General features: G+C 42.3%; 1 protein-coding gene across 1 annotated transcript; it reads right to left on the bottom strand.

Annotated features, from left to right (window-relative positions):
• Window positions 1–11,456: 11,456 nt before the first annotated feature.
• LOC103180491 (complement C1q and tumor necrosis factor-related protein 9-like) lies at window positions 11,457–24,960 on the bottom strand. Its single transcript, XM_007896384.2, has 8 exons — window positions 24,940–24,960; window positions 24,467–24,541; window positions 22,144–22,186; window positions 21,032–21,072; window positions 19,098–19,259; window positions 16,156–16,314; window positions 15,144–15,305; window positions 11,457–13,667 (listed from the first exon to the last, which is right to left on the bottom strand). The coding sequence occupies exons 2-8, from the start codon at window positions 24,537–24,539 to the stop codon at window positions 12,928–12,930; spliced, it is 1,380 nt and encodes a 459-aa protein (XP_007894575.1). The 5' UTR covers window positions 24,540–24,541; window positions 24,940–24,960; the 3' UTR covers window positions 11,457–12,927.
• Between the last annotated feature and the right edge of the window lie 26 nt (window positions 24,961–24,986).

A 24,986-nucleotide genomic window follows, 5' to 3' on the forward strand; every position in this document is an offset into this window, starting at 1 on the left:
GCATGCTTTAGGAATCCTGTACCTCAGTGGTTACAGCGCTCGCCTTGCAATTGAGAGACCTGGGTTCAATTCCTAGCAGGGGACGAAACCATGAGCAAGTTTTCTTACTTCACACGCCTGATAATAATCCCTCAAGAAAAAAAACAATAGTGAAATTGGTCACTTCAATCCACGACTGTTTGTGGGACACTTCTGTGCGCAATTGGCTCCCGCGTTTCGCCCACAAATATAGTCAATTCATTTTACAGTATATTCTGTGAAGCGCTTTGAGACGTCTAGAAGACATGAAAAGTGTTGTATCAAATGCAAGGATTATTATTATTATGCTCTCTGCAGGATTTATTTATTTATTGCTCAGCCAGGTGTCTGACACACACGGAAACCTATCACTGTGATCAGCCGGATGTTTGACGCAGACAGAAACTCATCACCATGATTAAGAGTATCCAAACCAAGCTAAGATTTCCATGCATCTCACCTACACGTGGGAACTCCAGAGATAGATTGTTGGAATGGAATACACACTCTCTGCCTGGAAGGACCCATCCTGCTTAGCTAATTTTGGAAAGTATTAGGTGCAGGTTGGCAAGAGCCAAGGCTTGGGGACCCCACAGTGTGCATTTGGGTAACGGCTGGAGTCTAACCGGCTAAATTCACATAGCTTGCTTGTCCAGCTAGGACCACCCTACCTATTAGGGCCGGTGCTTTCAGGATTAACAAGAGCTGAGTGGGTGGATTCCCTGCCCCCAGTGACTGGTCTGCCCTTCCAGGTGCTGCCTATGAGCCAGGCTGGCTGTACCGTCATCAGCAGTGCTCTGGAATACTGCAGATCTGCATGGCCACAGAGGGGTGGCTCGATTCTGACATCCGATGCCAAACGTGTGAGTTTGGAGCTATTGAGCTCCAAGGAGACCGGGTTTATCTCCTCAGCAATGAGGTGAGTTTGTGGCAAACACGGGAAGTGGCTGCAGGGAGGAAGGGCTCCGGCCTACACTGGAGAGGGCTCTCTCCTGGACAATTTGTAACTGACTCTGTACATGTGCGTGTGTCGGCTGCAAAGCTTTTTTGTAAGGCTGGGCCAGAGGGAGGTCCCATATATATGACTTGATTATATTGATACACAAGGTACTTGCACAAAGCAAATAAATATAATTAAAATAATTCATCATTCTTTCAGAGTGGCTTTTTAAAATATCCTCCAATGCATTGAAGGCAATGCAGTAGTTTGATAAATAAGCTTCAGTTAGGTCACGATTGACTGGCTCTGGAAGTGATGGTGGTCTGGAACGCTGATAGCAAGCTTTTCCTGGATGTTTTATGGCAATTTCATCAATGCAGATATTGGCAGTTAATCCTCAATCAAAGGCTCGAAAGAAATATTAATCACTTTTCCTCCAAAGAGTTAGGTTTAAATGCAATTCATTAGTTAAAATCATAGAATTGTTTAATTTTGTGATATAAGGAGTCCTTTGTGCTGACTTTCTGATATTTGTTGCTCTCTGTTTAGTCCCACTTCCCTGTCTTTTCCCGAAACTGTTTCAGATGTGTTTTTCTTTCAGATAGTTGCCTACTCCCTCGCCAAAGGCTATTACGGATTCTGCCTTTAGTGCTATTTATGGTGGAGTATTCAATTTTTCTCATATAACCCTCTATGTATAAAAAAAATCTGCTAATATCAAATCTTCCTCTCGATACTGATTCACCAACTAATGAAAATAGACTTTCTTATTACCTTGTCAAAATCCCTCATAATCTTGAACATGAAAGAACATAGAAACAGACATTTACAAGGAAGAAGGGGACCATTTGACTCATTGAGTTCAACCTGCTCACAAACCAAGATCAATTCAATCCCACCACCCTGCTTTATCTTCTTCAAGCTCCTCTTTCATATGCCTGTCTATTTACCCCTGACCACTACAATGGACTCCACCTCCATACCCTACTCAGTAGGCACACTCAACTACTCTCTGTGTGAAAAAAAGCCTCATAACTCCTCCTTTCACTCTCTTGGGGCCTATATTACATTTTAAAAAGCCACTCTGAAAGAATGATGAATTATTTTAATTATATTTATTTGCTATGTGGAATCCTGTAGCTCAGTGGTTAGAGCACCTGCCTCGCAAGGGAGAGACCTGGGTTTGATTACCGGCAGAGCGAAACGTTGGGCAAGTTTCGTTACTCTACATGTCTCTATTTATCCAGTATTAAGTGGGAACCTGGTTGTTAGTCGATTCGTGTATCGCTTTTCCGGGCAGTAATAATTCCTTCCAAAAAAAATTTAAAATTGGTCACTCAATCCACGACTGTTTGTGGGACACTCCTCTGTGCACAATTGGCTACTAAGTACTAAGTGATAGGGCAGATCGGGCGGGAGACATGGAGAAGGCCGAAGCCTGATGAATGGAGGGAGCGGGCAAGTTGATAAGGAGTTAGCAGGTCAGAGAGGTAGGAGGGGGCAAGACCATGGAGGTAGGAGGGGGCAAGATCATGGATGGCCTTAGAAGTGAGAATGACGATCTTGGGGATGGGGAGCCAGTGGAGTTGGACGAGGGTGGGAGTGATGGGATCGTTTCCATAATCGAGCCTTGATGTGACGAATGCGTGGGTGAGGGTTTCGGCAGCCTGAGGGGTGAGGCAGTGGCGGAGTCTGGCAATGTTGCGGAGGTGGTGGTAGGCAGTGCCGGTCATGGCACTGATGTGGAGGAGAAAGGACAGTTCAGGATCAAACACCCAGGTTCCTGACTGGCTTAGTGAGGTTGAGTGTGCAGCCGTGGAGGCTGATGCTGCCAGCGCCCGAGGTGCGGAGGCGCTGGCGCGAGCCAATCAGAAGGGCCTCGATCTTGCTGACGTTGAGTTGGAGAAGGTTGTCCCTCTTCCAGGACTTGATGTCAGACAGGCAGTCGATCAGGATGCCAGTAGTCCTGGAGTTGAAGGAAAAGAGTCTTCCTTTAACTCTAGAACCCCTCCCCTATCTTACCAGTGGACAGATCATTATCCCAATCAATTTCTGGTAAGTTAAAATCTTAACTACTGTTTGATCCCTTGCTAATCACCTTCCTTATCTCATCTCACAGTTCCAGATCAAGGCTGTCACCCTGGCCAGGGGATCAATAGTAAATCCCCAATAATAATTTATCTCTGTTATCATCTATTAATTCTACCTTAAAGTGATTCTGTAGCTGCCCTTTCCTTTTTAAAAATGTAAATTCTTTTGCAAAATGACTCATATAAATGCAAATTTTATACTGTGTAGGAAGATCTCATTCAATAAGAGAAAGGAATTTTCTGTGCAATAAATCTCCTGGATAAAAAATATTATTTAATTTATTTCCTGGCTGTTTATGGAACATTGTTATGCTAAAAAACACAGAAAACTTTACCGAAAAATCTGTGAAGCGCTTTGATCCATTTTAATGGGATAAGACCTTATATCAAATGCAAGAATTATTGTCAATTGCAGCCACACTTGCAACCAAATGATTCAACATGGAATGCAGATTGATGCATAGACAGACATATCATCTTTATCTATACTCATCTGGGAAGATCCCAGTGGGAGGACTTATTTTGGCCATGCTGTTCTTTGAGTGGGCAACTCACTTTAGGGCACTGTTGCAGTCTTTTCGGCGCTGAAGGGCAGCCACACTATTCTTTGTTCTTCAGTTTCATTTAATGGGCCTTCTCTCCCATGTCTAGCATTTTTGCTTATCCTTGAAAGGTTTGATTTTGGCTTAGGCATCTTTATAAATATAAATGTATAATTTATAAACACTGGGATGTTCTCCCGACATGAAAGGAGTTTTAAAAACGTAATTTTGTTGTTGCTGTGGCTTAGCTTCATCTGTGTTTTTTATTGTGCTCCCGCCACCGCTTAGCTACATGCGTGTTCTGCGACGTGGGATGCCACAGCACCATTTTGACTCAGCGGCCACCAGGTGTAACTGCAGCGAAAAATGCAAAACTGAAATACATTTTAGGTTGCGATAGAAATACACGAAAACAAATATGCCCATGTTACTCCCAGATGGAAGACCTTTCCGGTGAGATATAAATCATGTCTCTAAGTCAATCGGTTATTGAGATCCTTCTTGAAGCGCAGACAGACACAGATAGACAGTTGTTGTTTTATTGGTATAGAAGATAAGTCCAGAAAATTCTTCAACTAGATACTCAAACACGGAAGGTGCTAATTGCCTTTTCCAGTACAGTATTTGCCAAGAATCTCAGCCTCAGTTTGCGTGACTGTTCAAAGAACAAGTCAATAATCTAATCAACTCAATAAATTTCTGAGTCACAAACATTTACTGTGTGGAATCTGTACCTCCCAGTTTCCGAAAGCATCACTTCCAGGTTCACTGCAATTGTTATTCCACCAAGCCACTACACCACCAAGCCACAAAATTAAATGCAAGGATTATTACCATTATTATTTTTATAGCTCCTTTCACATCAGAAAGACTTCCCAAGCCGCTGGACAGTTAAGGATTTGCACCCGAGCTGGGGGTTGGAATCAAGAGTGGTAGAGCGTAGGGGAGGTGGGAGGGTGCCTGAAAGCACGACCAAAGAGGAAAGTATTTAGTCAGGCCTTGAAGAACTACGCCCAAAGGTGCGTTTCGCAGTTCAAGAGGAGGAAATAGTGTATGTAAATATAAAGTGATTTTTTCTCTGATGATTGTTATCAATGATCCAGGCACTGATTATTGCCAACTGGTCTGCAACAGATAAGGGAATCTACCTTTTATAGCTTTTATCTGTAGCAGGAAGTTTCAAAGTTCAATAGCCTTTCACAACATAACATGCAACACCAAAAGTTACAAACACATTCCCATCAGAGCTGATCAAAACCATGGCAAAATGCAAATCACTGATTAATAGGAAATTTAAAAAGTTGTCTAGCTGGTATAGCTGGCAGTATTCGTGGAATGTTTCCAGGAACAAATTTCTACCTAAATGATAAGACACTGAGACTGCTTAATTCTTTCTCACCTCTTGTTTTCCCAGAATGTTTATTAATAATAATAATCCTTGCATTTGATACAGTGTCTTACCGAGTCATTGAGCTGTCTCAAAGCCCTTCACAGGATATATTGTAAAGTGGAATGGTGCATATTTTGAGGGCAAAGTGGGGCAGCCAGTTTGCACACAGTAATATCCTACAGCCAGAGAGTGAGTGACCAATTTTATTTGAGGAATTTGATTGTTGTCTAGGATACCAGGAGAAACTCTCTTCTCTTTCCAAATAGTGCCATGAGATCTTTAACGTCCACCTGAACATGCAGATGGAACCTCAATTTAATGTCTCATTCTTCACTAATAGTTTAGAACTCATGTCTATCACATATACAGGAACATTGCTTTGGTCAACTGGGTGTCTGGCAGATGTGGAAACCCATCACGATGCTTAAGAGTATCCAAACCAAACTGAGAGTCCATGCATCCCATCTCCTACACAAGGAAATTCCAGAGATGGGTGTACTGCATGAGGCGGGGTAGAATGACCTTTGCAATGTATCTAGCTGAGGTTTTGAGTGAACAAGGGCAGGAAACATAGTGTGAGCAGGAAGAGTGGGCAGAGAGTGGGAAGGGAGTGTGCACAACGAGTAGGGACAGTGCTATATTGCTAGTGTAGAACTAAACACCTGGAGCAATCCTGGTGTCCTGGTCAACAAATCCCCAATAAAATAAGTCATTCATTTCATAGCTGTTCTTTACTTAATCTTTGCGGACCTGCCCTTGCCTGGTTCAATTCCTATCTCTCTCACCGTCTCCCACTTTGTTGGCTCTAACGGTTTCTCCTCCAGCCCCTGCACTGTCACGTCTGGGCTCTGTCCTTGGCCCTCTCCTACATGCTCCCCCTTGGTGACATCATCCGCAGACATGGGGTCAACTTCCATATGTATGTAGATGACACCCAACTCTATCTTTCTGCCTCCGTCCTCAACTTCAGGACCACTGCTGTCCTGACAGACTGCCTGTCGGATATCAAGACCTGGATGAGGGCAAATGTCCTACAGTTGAATGTGAACAAGACTGAGGCCCTCCAGATTGGCTCACGCCAGCGCCTCAGCACCTCAAGCTCTGGCAGCATCAACCTCCATGGTCGCACACTTCAACTCCCCAGCCAGTCAGGAACCGAGGTGTCTTGTTCGACCCTCAACTGTCTTTTCTTCCCCACATCCAAGCCATGACCCGCTCTGCCTTCCCTCACCTCCGTAACATCGCCTGACTCCACCACTACCTCACCCCTCAGGCCGCTGAAACTCTTGTTCATGCCTTCATCACCTCCAGGCTCGACTATGCAAACACTCTGCTTGTTGGCCTTCCCAACTCCTCCCTCCACAGGCTGCAGATAATCCAGAACTCTGCAGCCCATGTCCTCTCCTGCACCAATCTCCGTGACCCCATCTCCCCCACTCTCGCCTGACTCCATTGGCTTCCTATCCTTCAGAGAAACCAGTTCAAGATCGTGGTCCTCCCCTACAAAGCTCTCCACGGCCTCGCCCCGCCCTAACTCTGTGACCTCCTAACCCCTATCAACCCACCCGCTCCCTCCGCTCAGCCGGCTCTGAACTGCTTCCCGTACCCCGACCCATCCGCCCCACCATTGGCGGAAGAGCCTTCAGTCACTTTGCCCCCAATCTCTGGAATTCCATCCCCCAATCACTCTGCCTCGCCCCCTTCTTAACCTCCTTCAAATCCCGCCTCAATACCCTCCTCTTCGACCATGCCATCAGCCACCCCCCTTCCTCTTCCCTCCCTTCTTTCCCCCTGACCCCAGCTTGGGTCTGAAATGATGTCACTGTACAGCGCCTTGGGAAGTCCTCCCGACGTAAAAGGCGCTATACAAATGTAATGTTGTTGTTGTTTGTACGTCATGACTTTGCACAATTGGCTGCTGGGTTTATCTACAAAATATACTCTCAATGAAATCTTCTGAAGCACTTTGAAACAACCTTCTGATGTGAAAGCGGTAAATCCAATCACCAATAATACAACAACAATAACACGATTACATTTGTATAGCGCCTTTCACTCTTGGATGAATGTATCATACACAGTGGGCCTGCACGTGTACACCCATCGCCTGCTGAATTTGTCTCCCTCTTTCCATTTCTCTCACCATATGTCCTACACGAAAGAAGTACTGACCCCCGACCTCCTTGGCCTCAATCGCCACACAAACATAATCCATTTTGTTGTTGGGGTTTCCCAGTGAAACAAGCGTTTATATACAGCCGAGCATTTCCGGCATATTAATCAGGCCCCAGTACTTTGAGCTCAAAACAGCTACTGATTGACTGAGGTACTGCTGCCACTTTGGGAACTTCCAGAGTCCGATACTTCCAAACCACGATGTTATTGCGTTTAACGTATTAAATTGCGTTTTGGCACTTAAAATGTTCCCGGCATCACCGTCCAGAACCCTTTACTGCAGCTGTGTTCATGTAACAGAATTTCAACCCCTTAAGATCCAAAGACACCGTTGGAAAAGAGAAGGGAGTTTGACTTGGTCAACAATTCCCCAGGCAAATTGGTTACTTCGCCTTTTCCTACAAAATAGCAGTTACTAGACTAGGCAGTAATTACTTACGAAGCGTTCTTTGACATGTGGAGTCCTGTAGCTCAGTGGTTGGAGCACTCGCCTCGCTAGTAAGAGACCTGGGTTTGATTCCCGGGCAGGGTGAAACGTTGGGCAAGTTTTCTTACTCAATACGCCTCTGCTTAACTAGTAGTAAGTAGGAACCCAGTTGTAAGTCGATTGGCTTTTCCTATCACCCCCATCCTCGCCCGACTCCACTGGCTTTCCATCACAGAGGATACAGTTTAAGATCCTGGTTCTCACCTTTAAAGTCCTCCATGGCTTTGCTCCCCCCTACCTCTGCAATCTTCTAACCCCCTACCAACCTACCCGCTCCTGCTGCTCAGCGGGCTCCGGCCTGCTTCATGTCCCCCGCCTTGCCCGCTCCACCACTGGGGGGGCGAGCCTTCTGCCACTCTGCTCCCACCCTCTGGAACTCCATCATGCAGTCCCTCTGCCTCACCCCCTCCCTTGCCTCCTTCAAGACCCAAAACCCTCTCAAGACCCTCCTCTTCGACCGTGCCTTCAGTCACCCTCCTTCCCCACCTACTCTCCACCCTCCCCAATCCCGAACCCCAACTCGGGTCCGAAACACTGATTGTGCAGCACCTTGGGATGTCCTCCCATTGTGAAAGGTGCTATACAAATGTAATTTTGTTGTTGTAATAATTCCTTAAAAAAAAATTAATAATGATAAATTGGTCACTCAATCCACGACTGTTTGTGGGGATGCCGCTGTGTGCAATTGACTGCTGCATTTCGCCCACAAAATATACAGCCAACTCACTTCACAGTATATTCTGTGAAGTGCTTTGAGACGTCCCGAAGCTGTGATAAGGCGCTGTGTCAAATGCAAGGATTATTATTTTCTTATAAGGCATGTAATAATGCTGACTCTTCTTGACATTTCTGAGGTTGAAAGCCACTCTCCATATTTCTGCCCAATATTAGAAATCCCACAGAGCTCTCTGTCAGCACATTACTGTTACACCCGAGTTCAGTTTGCTGATTATCTCCGTAGATTAGAGATCTGCAAGGTACAGGACTGACTCTGTAGGACTTTCCTGAACCCTTCCTCATCTGAAAGTGCACCTCTCGTGAGAAGAAGCTGTATGATGGCTTTCAGCATTATACAGGTATTGTAGATAACAGTGACCCCTATGACATTTACAGTTTTGTCAAAGTTTCCAGATAAAAGGGCGCAGGTGGGGTTGCCAAACAGGCCCATTATTACTGAGTTGAATGCACCCACTATAAATGGAATCTTGTTGTTGTTGATGAGTACAACTACAGCCAATATAAACTTCCTGACAGATACAGTAGTTCCAGTGGGGGAAGTGACCCAAGTACTGAAAGAGGAGGAGAATGGAATTAGAGAAGCGAGCTCAGAGTTACCCAAATCCCCAGTGGATGAAAAACTCCAATCATTTAATGTTCAATTTAGAAAAGCTATGGAATCGGTTTAGTTTTAGCCTGAGGTTGACATTTACTGAAATTCCATCTTGCTCATTTTGAGTGTTAATTACAAAGAGTTCTGGGGCAGAACGAAAACTAATGCTTGAGGCATGTTTGTTCTTTTCAAACACTTAAGGGCAAGGTTGTTGCTCTTCAACTTAACCATCTTGCGAGACCAGTTCTTCATCACGTAGACAGAAGTTCCCAAACTATGCGGTGTGCCTTGCTGGGGAGGTGTGGGTGGGTGCCAGAGAGACGCCAGTTGCATTCCCACCCAATAATTCCGGTTTTCACAGGACTGGCCCTCTGTTCCAGCATCATACTGACATTTTCCCATAACATTTTATCCAGTTATACCAACTATCCTGTAACATAAGTCACGCTTAGATATAAATTCTACAATTCAACTCAATTTCATTAGGCTTATAGGTTTATTGGTACTGATTAACAACCAAAAGCAACCTTCGCTCTGTCAAAACAACCAATTTATAATCAAGATTGGCATTCCACAGGTCAGCTTGACACTAGCTAACAAGCATAAGCATTCCTAATGAAATAAAACAATATTTTAAACAATAATCTATTTCTGATCACAACACAGAATTAAAATGTTTCTATTTTACCACCACCCAGGGCCACACGTGATCTCTAAATTAGAGAAACGAGGTTGAGTCCTAAGTAAAGTGTAACGTTCTCTCTGCTGTGCCGCAATTAGTGGAGTCCTGTAGCTCAGTGGTTAGAGCACTCGCTTTGCAAGTGAGAGACCTGAGTTCAATTCCAGGCAGAGGGCGAAACCTTGGGCAAGTTTCCTTACTCCACACAGAGCCGAATAATAATCCCTCCAAAACCAAAAACAATAATAAATTGGTCGTTTTCAATCTACGACTGTTTGTGGGACATTGCTGTGCGCAATTGGCTGCCGCGTTCGCCCACAAATATACAGTCAATTCACTTTACAGTATATTCTGTGAAGCGCTTTGGGACGTCCTCCTGACGTGAAAAGCGCTATATCAAATGCAAGGATTATTATTATTTATTATTATTATTAATTACAACTTCACAAGAGCGCCCCTACTCCATCAGTGTTACCTTTCATTTCAGGTGGCTATTCTCTTCTTTATGAGAAGGGAGAAATTATAAAAGTAATCATTGCATTTCATATAGCACTTTTCATAATAATATGAAAGGACTCCTTCATGTCAGGAGAATGTCTCAAAGTGCTTCACAGGATTTACTGCAACTTTTAGTGACTGTATTTTTAGGCAAACACAGAAGTTAAGAAGAGAGAATGTAAAAATAATAGTTCAGATTTACTTGCTTTAGACTAGAACAGTTAATATCTAGAATGGTCGAGTTCAAGGAGGCGATGGAGGCAGATTGTGCGGATATGGAATTTTGATAGCGATTGACAAGGAAGTCGACTTAGGGGCATGAGACAATGCAGGGTTTTGTTTAGTTTGGGATTGCAATGGTGTTTTCTGTTTCCATACAACTCCCCCTTCTTCAGCTCCCACCACCCCAGCTCAGGCTCCCAGACAGCTCTGTGAAGCATTTTGAGGCAACCGCCTGACATAAAGGCACTATATAAAAGTAAAATTGTTATTGATCTCTATAACATGGTGGTGATGAAATGCAGTTTTCTACCTACGATTTAGAGCTGTACAAGTCCCGGAATTGAGTCCATGCTCGAGACTTCCTGAAAACCAAGACCTGGGCTGTGTTATAACTGTCCTTCCAGCTGAATTTTGTTCTTAATCCTACCTGATATAATTTCTAATAACACTTTTACTTTGTGGTTCCAGAAACCCAAAAGGTAGCATAAAACATGAGCCAACCTGAAGAGACTGCCTGTGGCAAATGAAATGTGTGAACCACCATCAGAGTTTTTTTTGAGGATCAGCTCCTCTTCAGATACAAGAACATGTCAAAATCAGACAACTTTCTTCCTATTCTCTTTTGGCAAGTGAAGATCATAAAACAAATCTTGATGTCCCAGCACAAGTAGTACAATGATTCCTAAGTCTCTTCATGTCAATGTATTATATGGAAAAGAAGTCCAAACTGTTTGCCTTTTGGACATGACTGAATAGATTGAAAGGATTGCTCTTACAGTAGCTGGGACAGACACAATGGCCCAAATGGCTTTCTGCTGTGCTGTAAATTTCCATGGTTCTATGTATGTCCAGAATAATAGTGGATCAGCTCACTCAGACTTTCCTCCAATTTCATCATGGGGTCAGATTGCTGTGGAAACTGTTCACCACGCTGGGCTTCGGGAGATCAGGAGCTGGGAAAACTAGCCATGCTCCAGGAGTTGTGTAAAAATTGGAAAATTCTGATCAACCCGAGGAGCACCAGAATTCCTGATCTATTGAACATCTTGTGTATAAATCACATTCGAGAGCAGGATTATATCACGTCAGGGTGCAATATTTTTTATTGTGTATCTTTAAAAATTTTCATAAAATTGAGTTTTCACAGAAACATATACTTAGAAAAGGACAGTTCTGGCAATCTGTTTCCAGCCCAATTAATCCAATTGGCTGATATTTTGCTGGATTAACATTCTTTACAACTGCTCATAACATTCTGAATGTTAAAACTACAAAACACATCTAATTAACAAATAGCATAAATCAAAACAGTTATACTTATATTTTTAATGGTCCCTAAATCAATATTTCAAAGGTGAGATGTTCTAACTCAAGAAACTACATGCACAGAAATGAAGGAGTTGTTTTTTTTTACCTTTTACACAAAATGATATTTTTACCTTTTACACAAAATGTGTTACCAGTAAAACTGAACAATATCTGCCTCCAGGCATCTATAGCAACCACCAGCCAGTGGGGTCCTACAGAGTGAGGGGCAGGAACTGCAGTATCAGTCTGGGTTGTAAAGTCTTGTGAAGGTGCTGGGAAGGTGTTTGTCATGCTGCAAATCTAGACCGTACATCAGTTCCTTAACTGCTTTGATTATGGACAGAGCAGCTGGAGGAAGAATTGTGATTGGCTGTCCCAGAGGTTGGATTGGATGCCTGTTGTTGTCTCTGATGGGATATTGGGATGTTGGCTATAGCAGAACATATATAACAATGGGCAATAAACCTATGGTAACAATTAAACCAAATGAGAGAGAACCCTCATCTTTCCTATTGTCGAATAAGTATTGGTTTGTTAACCAAACTCACGCTTTAACCTGATCAGAATAATCTGTTACTTTGAAAGATGGTGTTGTTGGATGTTACATGAAAGTAGGAAGGCTGATCTTTAGCGCTTACAACAGTTAATGAACAGTTAAAGCTTAAATTAATTTTTCATCTGTTGATATTGCGTTCAGTCACCTGAGTGCAACACATAGTGTCACAACTAGTTATTCAGAGCGCTCCAATCAGATTAATATCATACCACCTACAAATTATATTAGTTTAGGAGCTCCCATTGAATTAACTAAAAGCTGCTGGAAAAAACCCAGACAATACATTAATTTAGTTCTAAGACTGTTGAAATAATAAAATGTAATTGTGCTTATTGAAATATGAAATGATTATTTCTGGACCAAATACACAAGAATCCCAACCATATTCTACAAGCTTGATACGAAAGTGTTTGTGAATGGTAATGGTATGATTATACTTCAATCATATCTGTCCTGTCTTCATATCCTGTGCTCACCTTTTAGAGTCCATCAATAATTCAGCAGGTAAAACACAATTTGCATTTTTATCATTCCAAACACACTATGCCTTCAATTAAGGTTCAATTGGTCCTAAAATGGATGATAAATTGCACAGAAGGATAAAGATTTAAATGAAGATCACAGGGATGATTATTATTAGAATTAGATACACAAGAAACCGAGCATTTGTGTCTCAGAATAATGCATAGATATTAACATCCCATGATCAGTAATCCATTGAATATACTCTGTGCTGTTATACCATTGAAGTTATCTTTAGCCATGGCACAAACTGTATCACCTGCTGATAACTTAACTATGATACCTGCTGCCAACATTTCGTAATGTTTGTCGTATGTCTGGAAGCTTTTGACGACAGGTCTGTTGTTTACCATTATTTCAATGTATGCATTGGTGGAGTAGACTTCACAGTAAAGTGAAAAGTAATAGACGCCAGGTATCCGACATGTGAACAGACCAGTTCCAACATTGTAATCCCCTTGCTCATTGTACAACACCTCAGTAAATAGAATTGGTAGGCCACATGGTGGGAAACTTTTCTCAAGTTTAACAGAAAAGGCAGATATTAGTAAAATAACATCTGGACCTGGAGGTCCGATAGGTCCTTGTATTCCCATGTCTCCTGGTGGTCCCATAAATCCAGGATCACCTTTCCTTCCTGGTAGTCCCATTTGGCCAGGCATTCCTTTACGTCCGGTCAAGCCAATCATTCCATTGTCTCCAGGGTTACCTTTAGGGCCAGTTAGTCCAATGTCACCTTTCATCCCTTGGAAACCAGGTAACCCAGGGTCACCTTGAATGCCTTTGGGCCCTGGTAGACCTTGCAAGCCTGGGAAGCCCTTTGATCCAACCATCCCAGGAATACCTTTGAATCCTTTTGGTCCAGAGGTTCCCATATTGCCTTTGTCTCCCTTTGGACCAATTATCAATTCTATGAAAAAAATTGTTACACTTAAAGGTTTGAAGTTTGAAAGAAATCATCACCTACAAAAAGTACCCTCTACAGTTTTCAAAGCTCAACCTACAAAAGAAAATTGGGAAAGTTGAGCATTTAATTTATTACTAAATTGACTTTTCAGCAAATGATAGCAAGACAAGGCTCGACGACGGAAGCAAGGCTCGACAATGGAAACTCCCTCGTCAGCCTCCCCAACTCTTCCCTCCAAAAGCTGCAGATCATTTAGAACTCTGCAGATTATTTTCTCTACTGTACCAGGCTCCGTGACCCCGTCACCCTCACCCTCGCCCGGCTCCACTGGCTCCCCATCCCTCAGGGGATAGAATTCAAGATCCTCGTTCTCACTTACAAGGCCCTCCATGGCCTTGCCCCCTTCAACTTCTCTGACCTGCTGACTCCCTACCAACCTACCCGCTCCCTCCGTTCAGCAGGCTCTGGCCTCCTCCATGTCTCCTGCCAGACCCACCCTACCAGCGGCATGCAGGCTTTCAGTCTCTCTGCGCCCACCCTTTGGAACTCCATCCCACAATCCCTTCCCCTCACTCCCTCTCTTGCCTCCTTCAAGGCACAATTCAAAACCCTCCTTTTCGACCGTGCCTCCAGCCGCCCTCCTACTTCTCTGCCTTCCCTCATGCCAACCCTGCTCCACCCACGCTTGGGTCCTGATCCCCAACTTTTCAGCACCTCCTGATGTGAAAGGCGCTTTACAAATGTAGTTTTGTTGTTGTTGTTTATACAATTTCTTGCCAGCTCTGTGACTGTTTAGCACCTTACAGTTGTTATATCTGGGTTTCTTATTGATAAAAGGGGAGGTACTTATTGACTGTACCACTGAGGGCAAACAATCACCTAATCCCAGCAACCAAAACCCTTGCGGAATATTCAGGGAGTGTTAGGAGAAACAGGATTTTATTTTGTTGTTTTGCTCTATTGTGACATCTCAGGAGCCCAGCTGCAATACCTATCCTGTACAATACAATTCAGGGCTTTGAGGAATCTGGAGCTCTTGGCAGGTTGGAGAGATAAGTGGGGAGGTGCGAGGGTATCTCACCTGAAGTGATTTGTATGTGAGTGTGAGGATCTTGCAATTTGATCAGTTCTGCAATCGGGAGTCAGTGACCAGGAGTAATCCATAATTTTCAGATCACAGTTACATTGCTTCTTNAAAAAAATGTTGAAGCGGGTGATTTTTGTATTGTAAATTTTATGCCCAGGGCAATCTCCAAATACATTTTTTGCTAAATATTTACTTTCCAGGGTTGATCTGCTGACAAGGGGGAAGAGGAGCCAAAAAGATAAAAGTTTGCCATCTAGTGCATGGTCTAGGCACAAGGCATCAGGGAAAAACCACGGGAAAAGATTAATTGTTGGCTGGGGAGAGTATGGCTTTTAGTCATCCTCCGCAGTTCTGCCCAGCTATTTTCACAAAGAGATGGTTAAAGTACTTACGTTGACAGTGAGGTGGACCATAATTCCAATGACCACTAGACAGACAGAGTATTTGTGGTTCTCCTAACAATACAAATCCATGATTACAGGAATACACCACTTTGTTGCCTTTTCTCAGGAATTTTCCATTATCTATACCAGGAATGAGACCACAACCAACAGCTGAAAGACAAAAAATAACATCCTGAGTTAGAGTAATAGTCAGATACATGGAAACTGCACCAAATGTAATTAATGTCTTGGGCTTCTACGTGGGTTTGAGAGATTTTTACTCCACGACCACAGCAGTGAGTGGGATTTGCGAATGGACTGTTCTAAAAAGCCTTTTGTGGATTCAACCATATATAATCTATGACAATCGAAGCTTTGCACATTAATGAAAGACCTGCAGTAATCATTTAGTGTCAGTGAGCTGTTACATGCAGAGTAAGCAGCATATTGCAGTTATAGAGTTCACAGAAACAGTCGTGGATTGAAAATGACCAATTTATTATTGTTCTGTTTTGGAAGGATTATTATTAGGAGTGTGGAGTAAGGAAACTTGCCCTAGGTTTCGCCCCCTGCCTGGAATTGAACACAGGTGTCTCGCTTGCAAGGCGAGTGCTCTAACCACTGAGCTACAGGACTCCAATTTCCAGATCCTTTAATCCCATTTCCCTTTATGACCAAGTATCTATCCATTTCTATTTTAAATATCTCTATTGATTCTGTATCTAACAACCTTTGGGAACATACTCACAAACATGTCTGCATGAAGGTATGTTTCCTGACCTGATTAGAATTTGGATAATATGTTCTAATGAAACGTTATGAGGAGTGGTTAATGTGAATACAAGAGAAAAAGATACAGAATTTCCTTATTTATGAGAAAATACAGTTTCCTGGAGCCAATTTGCAGGTGACATTTGGAAATGTTCAGTCTTTGTACAAGGTTCTTTGAGACCTAAGGCCCCCCATGACTAAACTCCCACCCACTTTTTGCAAACGTCCTTTGTTAGAGTGCAGTTCTTACATTGACAGCAAGGAAAGGTTGACTCCCACAGACCAGCTTTACATTCTATTGTTGCTCGTCCCACCAGCCGATATCCCGCATTACAGCTGAACACTGCTGAATGTCCTGATATGTGGCAAATTCCATGTTCAATTAAAGGTACAGGTCCACAAGCAAAACCTGCAAAATAAGAGTAATCGTAAAATACACACAAACTGCATCAAGAACAACGGTGATTGAGGTTTCCTCAAGGGTTTGAGAGATTCATACACAATGTCCACAGCAGTGAATGGCTCATTGTATTGTTCAAAAATATTATATTGGATCATCCTGAAATAATCCGTCAAAAGCACTGAACTAACAGACGGAATCTTTGCCATTGCTCGCAGTGTCTGACTCTCACATCTCATCCCAGAGCCTCTGATAGAAAAGTGCAAAATACATAGCCCCCCCCCCGCTATACGCAGCCCACCCCCGCTATACGCAGCCCCCGTTATACACAGCCCCCATTATACGCAGCCCCCCCCCACCCCCGCTATACGCAGCCCTGCGCGCTGTCCAACTGATGTCCTGTGGGTGAAGCGCATCCAGGAAACGGGCTTCGCTACATATTCTTCTGTCTGTCTGTGAGGCTCTCTGTGTGAGTGTATGTGTCTATCTCTGTGCCCACATTCTCACCCACACGAAACCCCGCTCCCCGATCCCCCCAGTCCTGGCCAGACTGCACTGACTGCCTATCCCAGAGAGGATCGATTTCAATATCCTCACCCTCGTATTCAAGTCCCTGCACTCCTCTGTACCCCCCGACCTCTCTGACCTCCTCTCTCCTCAGCCCAGTACCCGTTGCCTTCGTTCCTCCGGGTCTGGCCTCCTCCTCGTCCCCCGTGTCCCTCCGCTCCACCCTCGGCGGCCGTGCCTTCAGCCATTATGCCCCAAGGCTCTGGGACTGCCTTTCCTCACTCCCTTCGTCTCACTCCCTCCCTTCCCATTTTCAGGTCTCTTCTTTTTGACCGCGCCTTTGGTCACCTTCCTCCCCCTCCCCCGGGCTCCTCCCCCTCCCCCTGGCTCGGTCCCGGGATCCGTGACTGTAAAGCACTCTGAGACGCAGTCCGGCGTGGAGGGCGCTATATAAATCCAAGTTGTGTTGTTGTTGACTGAAATGATCCTTCTATTAGATGTATATAATAATTCTTGCATTTCATACAGTGTCTTATCAGGTTGTCAAGATGACTTCAAATGCTTCGCAGGATTTTACTGTGAAATATAATAACTGTCATTGGTAAGTGAATGCAGTAGCCAATTTACACCAAGTAAGGTCCCACAAACAGCCGTGAAGTGAATGACTAATTTGTATGCAGTAGTACTGTTGTCCTGGATACCAGGAGAAACAAATTCTCTTTTTCAATAATGTCATGGGATTTTTAACATCCTCCTCAAATAGACAGATGAGATTTCAATGTATTGTCTTATGCAAAGTAACATAGCGCTCCCGCAGTACTGTGCTACAATGTCAACCTACAGTGAGAGCTGATGGGACTGGAAACTACAGCTGTTTGACTGAAGCGAGAGTGCTGCTAGCTGAGCCAAGTTAATCTTAAAATCAACGATTTCAAATTGAAATGTTTAAATTTCTGAAATGCAGTCTTAATTTAGAAGCAGGTTAATATATTCTTTTTTGAGAACTGCAGAAAACTGGTCTACAAATTAAAATTCAATTTAACGATTTTCCAAAACTCTCATAAGAACATAAGAATTAGGAGCAGGAGTAGGCCATTCGGCCCGCCGGGCCTACCCCGCCATTCAATAAAATCATGGCTGATCTATTCTAACTCCACCTACCCGCCTTATCTATCCCCATATCCCTTAATCCCTTTATCCACAAGAAATCTATCAATCTCAGTCTTGAATATGTTCAAGGACTGAGCATCTACAGCCCTTTGGGGTAGAGAATTCCATAAATTCACTATTCTCTGAGTGAAGAAGTTTTTCCTCAACTCAGTGCGAAAGGGCTCACCCCTAATTTTAAGACTGTGACCCCTGGTTATAGTTTCTCCAACCAGGGGAAAAGTCTCCCACTATCTATTCTGTCGTGCCCCTTAATACTCTTATAGGTTTCTATAAGATCACTCTCATTCTTCTATATTCTAGAGAATATAGGCCTAAATTGCTCAACCTATCCTCATAACTCATCCCCCTCATCCCTGGTACCAACCCAGTGAATCTACATTGTACCTCCTCCAAGGCGAGTACATCCTTTCTTAAATAAGGCGGCCAAAACTGCACACAATACTCTAGGTGCGGTCTCACCATGATCCATGATCTTCACGTTTAGTCTTAGGCTAAGATCATGAAATAAAATACTCAGTCACTACACTTTAGAGTATATCCTGTGAAGTTATTTGAGACATCATCCTGACATGAAAGGTGTTATATCAAGTGCAAGAATTATTTTATTATATTTTGAGCCTCAGAAATATCACTGGGATGTTTGGGGAGAAACATGCAGCAACTAGTTCTCGCAAAGTTTCACAGAATTGACCAGAAAAAGATCTGAAAAGTACCTTTCTTAAGTGGAACATAGGAGTAGCAATTATGGCGTCCCGTAACTAATGCCTGGATAAAATATTGCCCACCAGGTGGCATTGCAAACCCCCGAGTTAGTGGTTTCTTCAGATCCCAGTGTCTGTCTTTTTCACTCTGAAGTGAACAATTTCTATTTTATAAATTTGGCTATTATTATTTTTTCAGGGATGATCTTCTGAATTAGGTGAGAAATCTTTGATAATTCTGTTGTATTTACATTTGCTATATAAGTGCAAGTTGTTGTATTTGTAGATTCCAGTGAGTCCAGAGTTGGTCCCAATTTATTTTGCACAGGTTACTTTCAGATTCAAAAGTCGATATGATTACAATTTGGCAGTAAAGTTTTTTTTTACAAATATATTTAGTTTTTAAATACTTACGTTCACAATGAGGTGTAAGTAAACTCCAACGACCATAGCGTGTACAGACTATATCTGCTGAGCCCACCATTCTAAAACCATGTTTACAGCTGTAGTGCACTGTCTTTCCATGAGAGACGAAATCTCCATTCTTAATTGCAGGAATAGGACCACAATTTATAACTGCAAAAAAAGCATCAACAACTGTAAGATTCGGTTAAATGGAAACTATTGTGAATAACTTGCCAAACTTGACCAAGTCTCCATCATGGGTTTGAGATATTCATTCTCACAATGTGCACAGTAGCAAGTTGTTCATTGCATTGTTGTACATGATTACATAGAATGATACAGCATAGAATTATAGAATCATAGAATCGTACAGCACAAAAAGAGGTCATTCGGCCCATCAAGTTTGTGCCGGCTCTTTGAATAGAGCAATTAATGTCAATCCCACTCCCCAGCCCTTTCCCCATAACTCTGCAAACCCGTCCTTCTCAAATACCCGTCCACCGCGTTTTTAAAAGTAGTTATCGAATCAGCCTCGACTGCCCTTTCAGGCAATGAGTTCCAGATTCAAACAACTTGTTGCATGAAAAAATTGTCTTCTCACCTCCCCTCGGCTTCTTTTAGAGACTATTTTGAATCTATGACCTCGGGTCACCGACACACCCACCAGTGGAAATAGTTTTTCCCTTTTTAACCTATCAAATCCCCTCATGATTTTGAAGACCTCTATTAGGTCTCCTTGTAACCGTCTCTGCTCCAATGAGAATAATCCTGGCCTCTCTCGCCTTTCCTCATAATCAAGGTCTCTCATTCCTGGTACCATCCTCGTAAATCTCCTCTGCACCCTTTCCAATGCCTTAACATCCTTCCTATAGTGAGGTGCCCATAACTGGGTGCAGTATTCTAACTGAGGCCTGACCAGTGTTTATATAGGTTAATCATAATCTCCTGACTCTTGTACTCTATGCCCCTATTTATAAAGCCTAGTATCCCATATGCCCTTTTTACAGCTTTATCTACCTGTCCTGCCACCTTCAAGGATTCATTTACCTGCACCCCCAGGTCTCTCTGTTCTTTTACCCCCATGGAACCAGACCATTCAGCCCAACTAATCCATAACAATGTTTATACCCCACATGAGCCACCACCCCTCTATTCTCCGCTCCTATACGCCTCTATTCTCTTCTCCCTCACATTTGCACAATTCCTTTTAAATACACTGATCTAAAGGGTCCTCTGTGGATTGGAACATTTCCAAAATATTCCCACAGATATCATTGAACTAATGATAGCTTTGCACATTGTGAGAGAACCTGAGCAATTGGTTACAAGCTATTATTTGAGAATGCAATATCTAACCTGGAGGTTGGTCAAGAGATACTGCTGATGTCCTAACGCATAAGAGCCGGGAATAATAAGAATTCTTGAATTTGCTATAGTGCAAAGGCTAACTTTTCCCAAGATAATTACCTTCACAGGTATTTGACCCATTTTTACCAATGTCATGAGATCTTTAATATGCACTTGAACCTCAGTTTAACATCTCATCTAAAAGACTATGAACCATTTTTGGGCACCAGGGAAAAACCTCCAGTGAGATAGAGACACAGAAAAGGGCACCAGATCCAGTTTCTATAATCTTACCAACTAGTAACAGTCTTGAGGCAGTGATTCCGTCCTCTCTCAGTAGGTAACCAACACACAGTAACAACCTACCTAATATTCAGGGAACCTGGGTCATGCAAAGTATTGCAAGGATAATCAGTGTATGAAATATGCAGAGGATTGTGTGGTGGCAGTCACTCTGCTTTCACCTACCACCCAAAGGCACTTGTAATGACAGAAAATCATATTTCAGTTATTTGGAGAACAAGAGAATGCACTGTCAAATTGCTAGGCCTTCCTTTCAGTATATTACTCTCCTTCAATTGCATGATTGAACTTACACATCTTTCGTTTCTTCAGATTATCATGAGTAGCTTCAGCTCTGGTAAAAACAAAGAAAATAAATGATAAGCAACAAGTAATGGAACTTCAGTTTATGAGAACTCTTCAAGGCAAAGATAACGCATGAACTAAAGAATCATGGACATCTACAACACTGTAAGAGGTTATTCAGCCCATTTTCCCCAAATAAAAACTGGTTATTTACTTCAAGGCTGGTTGTGGGACAATGCTGTATTAAATTGGCTGCAGTATTTGCCTATAAAATACACAGTCACTGCATTTTACAGTATATCTTGTGAAGTGCTTTCCTGATGTGAAACGTGCTTTATGAAATGGAAGGGTTATTTAGTCATTATTTACTCATTGTATTCATGATGTTGCTTGCTCTCCCAATTCCCTACAATTTCTTGATGCCCTCAAATAGAAAGATAATTAAAATATTCATGATTCCCAATTAATTGAAACATCAGATGAAGCAGATCATAGTGCTTCACTTAACAAGATAATATGATGTCAATTATTAATTCAGATTGGGAAGCACCGATCACATGTGTATCATTTCAGTACTAAACTGGTTTGAATAAATTAGCTGCACAGAACATGAAATATGATTGTAAGTAGATAGATTGGTTTGACAGTAGGTTGGCACAAATAATATGTCACAGAATTGGAATTGAGCTTGTGATAAAGTGTAAAAAGTAACCGTTTGTTGCAACCAATTTGTTGTTGATGTTGTTCTGCTGTAAGAGAGACTTCCAAGTTTAGAGCTAAGATTTATTGTTGAGACAGAATAGAAGAAACTTTACTCTGAATCTGAGACTAGATAAAATCCAAAATAGAGAGATCTCCCTCCCCACCTTCCAAGCACAATACTCTATAACCTGGCTCGAAGGGAGAAGTTAAAAGAATTTGTTTATACGTAAGATTATTAGAACATGGTCTAATAATCTTATTATTACAACATTGCTCACAAAATATATAGTTAATTCACTTTACAGTATATTCTGTGAAACGCTTTGAGACATCTCAACAATGTGATTAGGCACTGTATCGAATGTAAGGATTATTATTATCAAATTACAGAGTAAGTGATATTACGGTAAATACCTACAATTGATCGCTGTACATATACTCCCTCTCCACTAGATCTTGCTCTATAATCAAATAAGAAACAATGGCAAGTCATTCACAGTTTAATGTCAAGAAAGTAGTCGTCTGATTTGGTGGAGGAATTTGTGGGCACATTTGGATCTCTGAATAGACTAATATTTTTACCTAATGTGATTAAATCTTTCTATAAATCTAGTCTACACAAACAATAATATTTTAAATATAATGCAATGTAATGCTTTAAAATACTCAAGCTGACTCTCTGTTGGAGCATTCTCTGTGATTTTCTCCTACTTCATTCTTCTACTCACCTACTCCACTCCTACCCTCACCCTTCCATTCCATCATCCGTGGTTGAACTTTCAGGTACTATGGCCTTAACCTCTGGAACTCCCCCCGCCCCCGCTCACCCTTATTGGTCTTACCGCCTCTCTATCTGTCTTTAAATTCTGCTTCATTCACTTCACTGTTTGTGGGACATTGCTGCATTGGCTTCTGCATTCACCCACAAGTGGAGTCCGATAACTCAGTGGTTAGAGCATTCGCTTTGCAAGTGAGAGACCTGGGTTCAATTCCAGGCAGAGGGCCAAACCTTGGGCAAGTTTCCTTACTCCACACAGAGCCTAATAATGATCCCTCCAAAACCAAAAACAATAATAAAATTGGTCATTTTCAATCTACGACTGTTTGTGGGACATTGCTGTGCGCAATTCGCTGCCACGTTCGCCCACAAATATACAGTCAATTCATTTTACAGTATGTTCTGTGAAGCGCTTTGGGACGTCCTCCCGACGTGAAAATCGCTATATCAAATGCAAGGATTATTATTATTATTTTAAGTTACATTGTCATTTTACAACATATCCTGTGAAGCACTTAGGGACGTCCTCCCAACATGAAAGGAGAAAAACAAATCTATGGATTATTATTATTAATAATAAAAACGTATCTCTTCAAACACACCTATAGTCATCTCTCCCTTCCCCACTCCCTTATCCATCTCCATCATTGTGATATGCTTCAAGATGTTATCCTACATGATAGGCGCTCTATAAATGCAAGTTGTTGTTCTTGCATTACTGAACTTGTCATCCTGGCTTCACTGCATTGCACTTTTCTCACAATGACAATATTACAAAGGTACAGAGAACACACAAACAAAGGGCAACAACTGTAGGGAGGTAACCAAAGGCACAATTTATGAAGTGGCCTCTAAGACAATTATATAAAATGTTAGATCTCATGTATGATCAGCCATGCTGCCTTTTTCGATCAACTGTTCTACAAAACCTATTTTGCCTCTGAAAACTCTGTATGACTTTAGTCTCTCAGAGCTGCTTTACACTGAATGTGACTCTCAGCGTTACTATAAACTCAGTTTGGTGTTAAATCCCATTAGTGCTTTATCATACTATTTTTATATTGATTCAAATGCATCATGTTTGTGCGCACTTCACTAATTGCAAGATGGGCCAAATGCGGCCAAAATGGTCTTTGCATCAATTTGCAAACATATATCAGTGTTGCCGAGAGTTGCTACCTTGTGTAACTGCTCCAGTGGCTTCGATTTAATGTAGGCATCTCAGAGAGGGCGGTGTTTGGCATATTAAAAAGAGAGGCTGTCTCTTCAGTGCTGGAAAGTTGGGCAGCTGTGTGATTTGTGTGTAATCCCTTAATGGCTCAGTTATAGCAGGTGGTGAGCATGCCATCGCTGTGTGGCAGTCTCTGTCAGCCCGGTTCTTCCGAGCACCAAAATACGAGGCATACTGGTGAAGATTGAGTTTTATTTCAAGTGCCTGATTGATCCTGTATTAAAGCGGAGACTATGAGAACAAACCAGACTGACAAGCCATGGCACAGGAAATGTGACAGAAACAGTCAGCAGGTTAGCAAAAGTAAAAGTACACCTGTAGACCTGCATTAGGTTCCAATGGGAACGCACACTTTAACTTTCTCCAACATATTCCTGAAGGTGGGAGTTTTAGTCCATTATTCTCTGCCATATACTCTTCACATGAGATTAACAACACCATTGATTGATGCAGATAATTCTGAATCGGTTAAATATGAAAAACGTGTTTTAGTACAACTTCTGTGCTAACTATTTTGAATTATTTGCCAGAAACCTGTTGGAATTAAATCTGTTGAAATGTTTTTTTTCTAATTCTGAATATCTACTGATACCAAAGCCTGATTTAACTATATATATTAAAAAATGGAAAGATTAGATTTACATTAAGCTGTCGATACTGAAAAAGGAAATGTTCAATTCAGAAAGGTTCAGTACTTCAGAGAGCTCTGGGGATTCCTGCTCAGTCTCTTACCTGCTGAAACTCCATCAGTCGGAGCCTGGAAAAAGCCAGCGAGGATCACACCCAGGAGCCACACAGGTGTCATTTCTGAAAGAAACACATTCATTCATGAGTCAGACGCCAAGCTGACAATTTAGAGATGGGCTCACAGTTACTGGGGATTCAGCTATGGTCCGAGAGTGGAAAGGAATTAACGATAGGGAGACTGAAAATTAAATGCAGACTTTAATAATACAGAGATGTTGTAACTTTCCTTAAACTATTGAGATACCCTAATTCCTGAAAGTATAGCTGGTGCATCAAAATGTCCATCAGAGGTCTTGTGTCCTAATGGTAAAATTAATCCCAGTCCTGATAGTAAATTGCCTGCTGTAGATGTCCCATCCCAACTATCAACCTAATGAGTATATATTTGAGGAGTGTGGCTTCTCAGTGTGTGTCCACACAGCCCCCACGCCAACACTGGGAGGCAGATTGTCACTCACCTCAAGACTCTCAGATTCTCTCTGAATATGTTTCAGAAGTTCAGCCT

This window comes from Callorhinchus milii, unplaced genomic scaffold, assembly GCF_018977255.1.
Source record: "Callorhinchus milii isolate IMCB2004 unplaced genomic scaffold, IMCB_Cmil_1.0 Scaffold10, whole genome shotgun sequence".
Taxonomy (NCBI): domain Eukaryota; kingdom Metazoa; phylum Chordata; class Chondrichthyes; order Chimaeriformes; family Callorhinchidae; genus Callorhinchus; species Callorhinchus milii.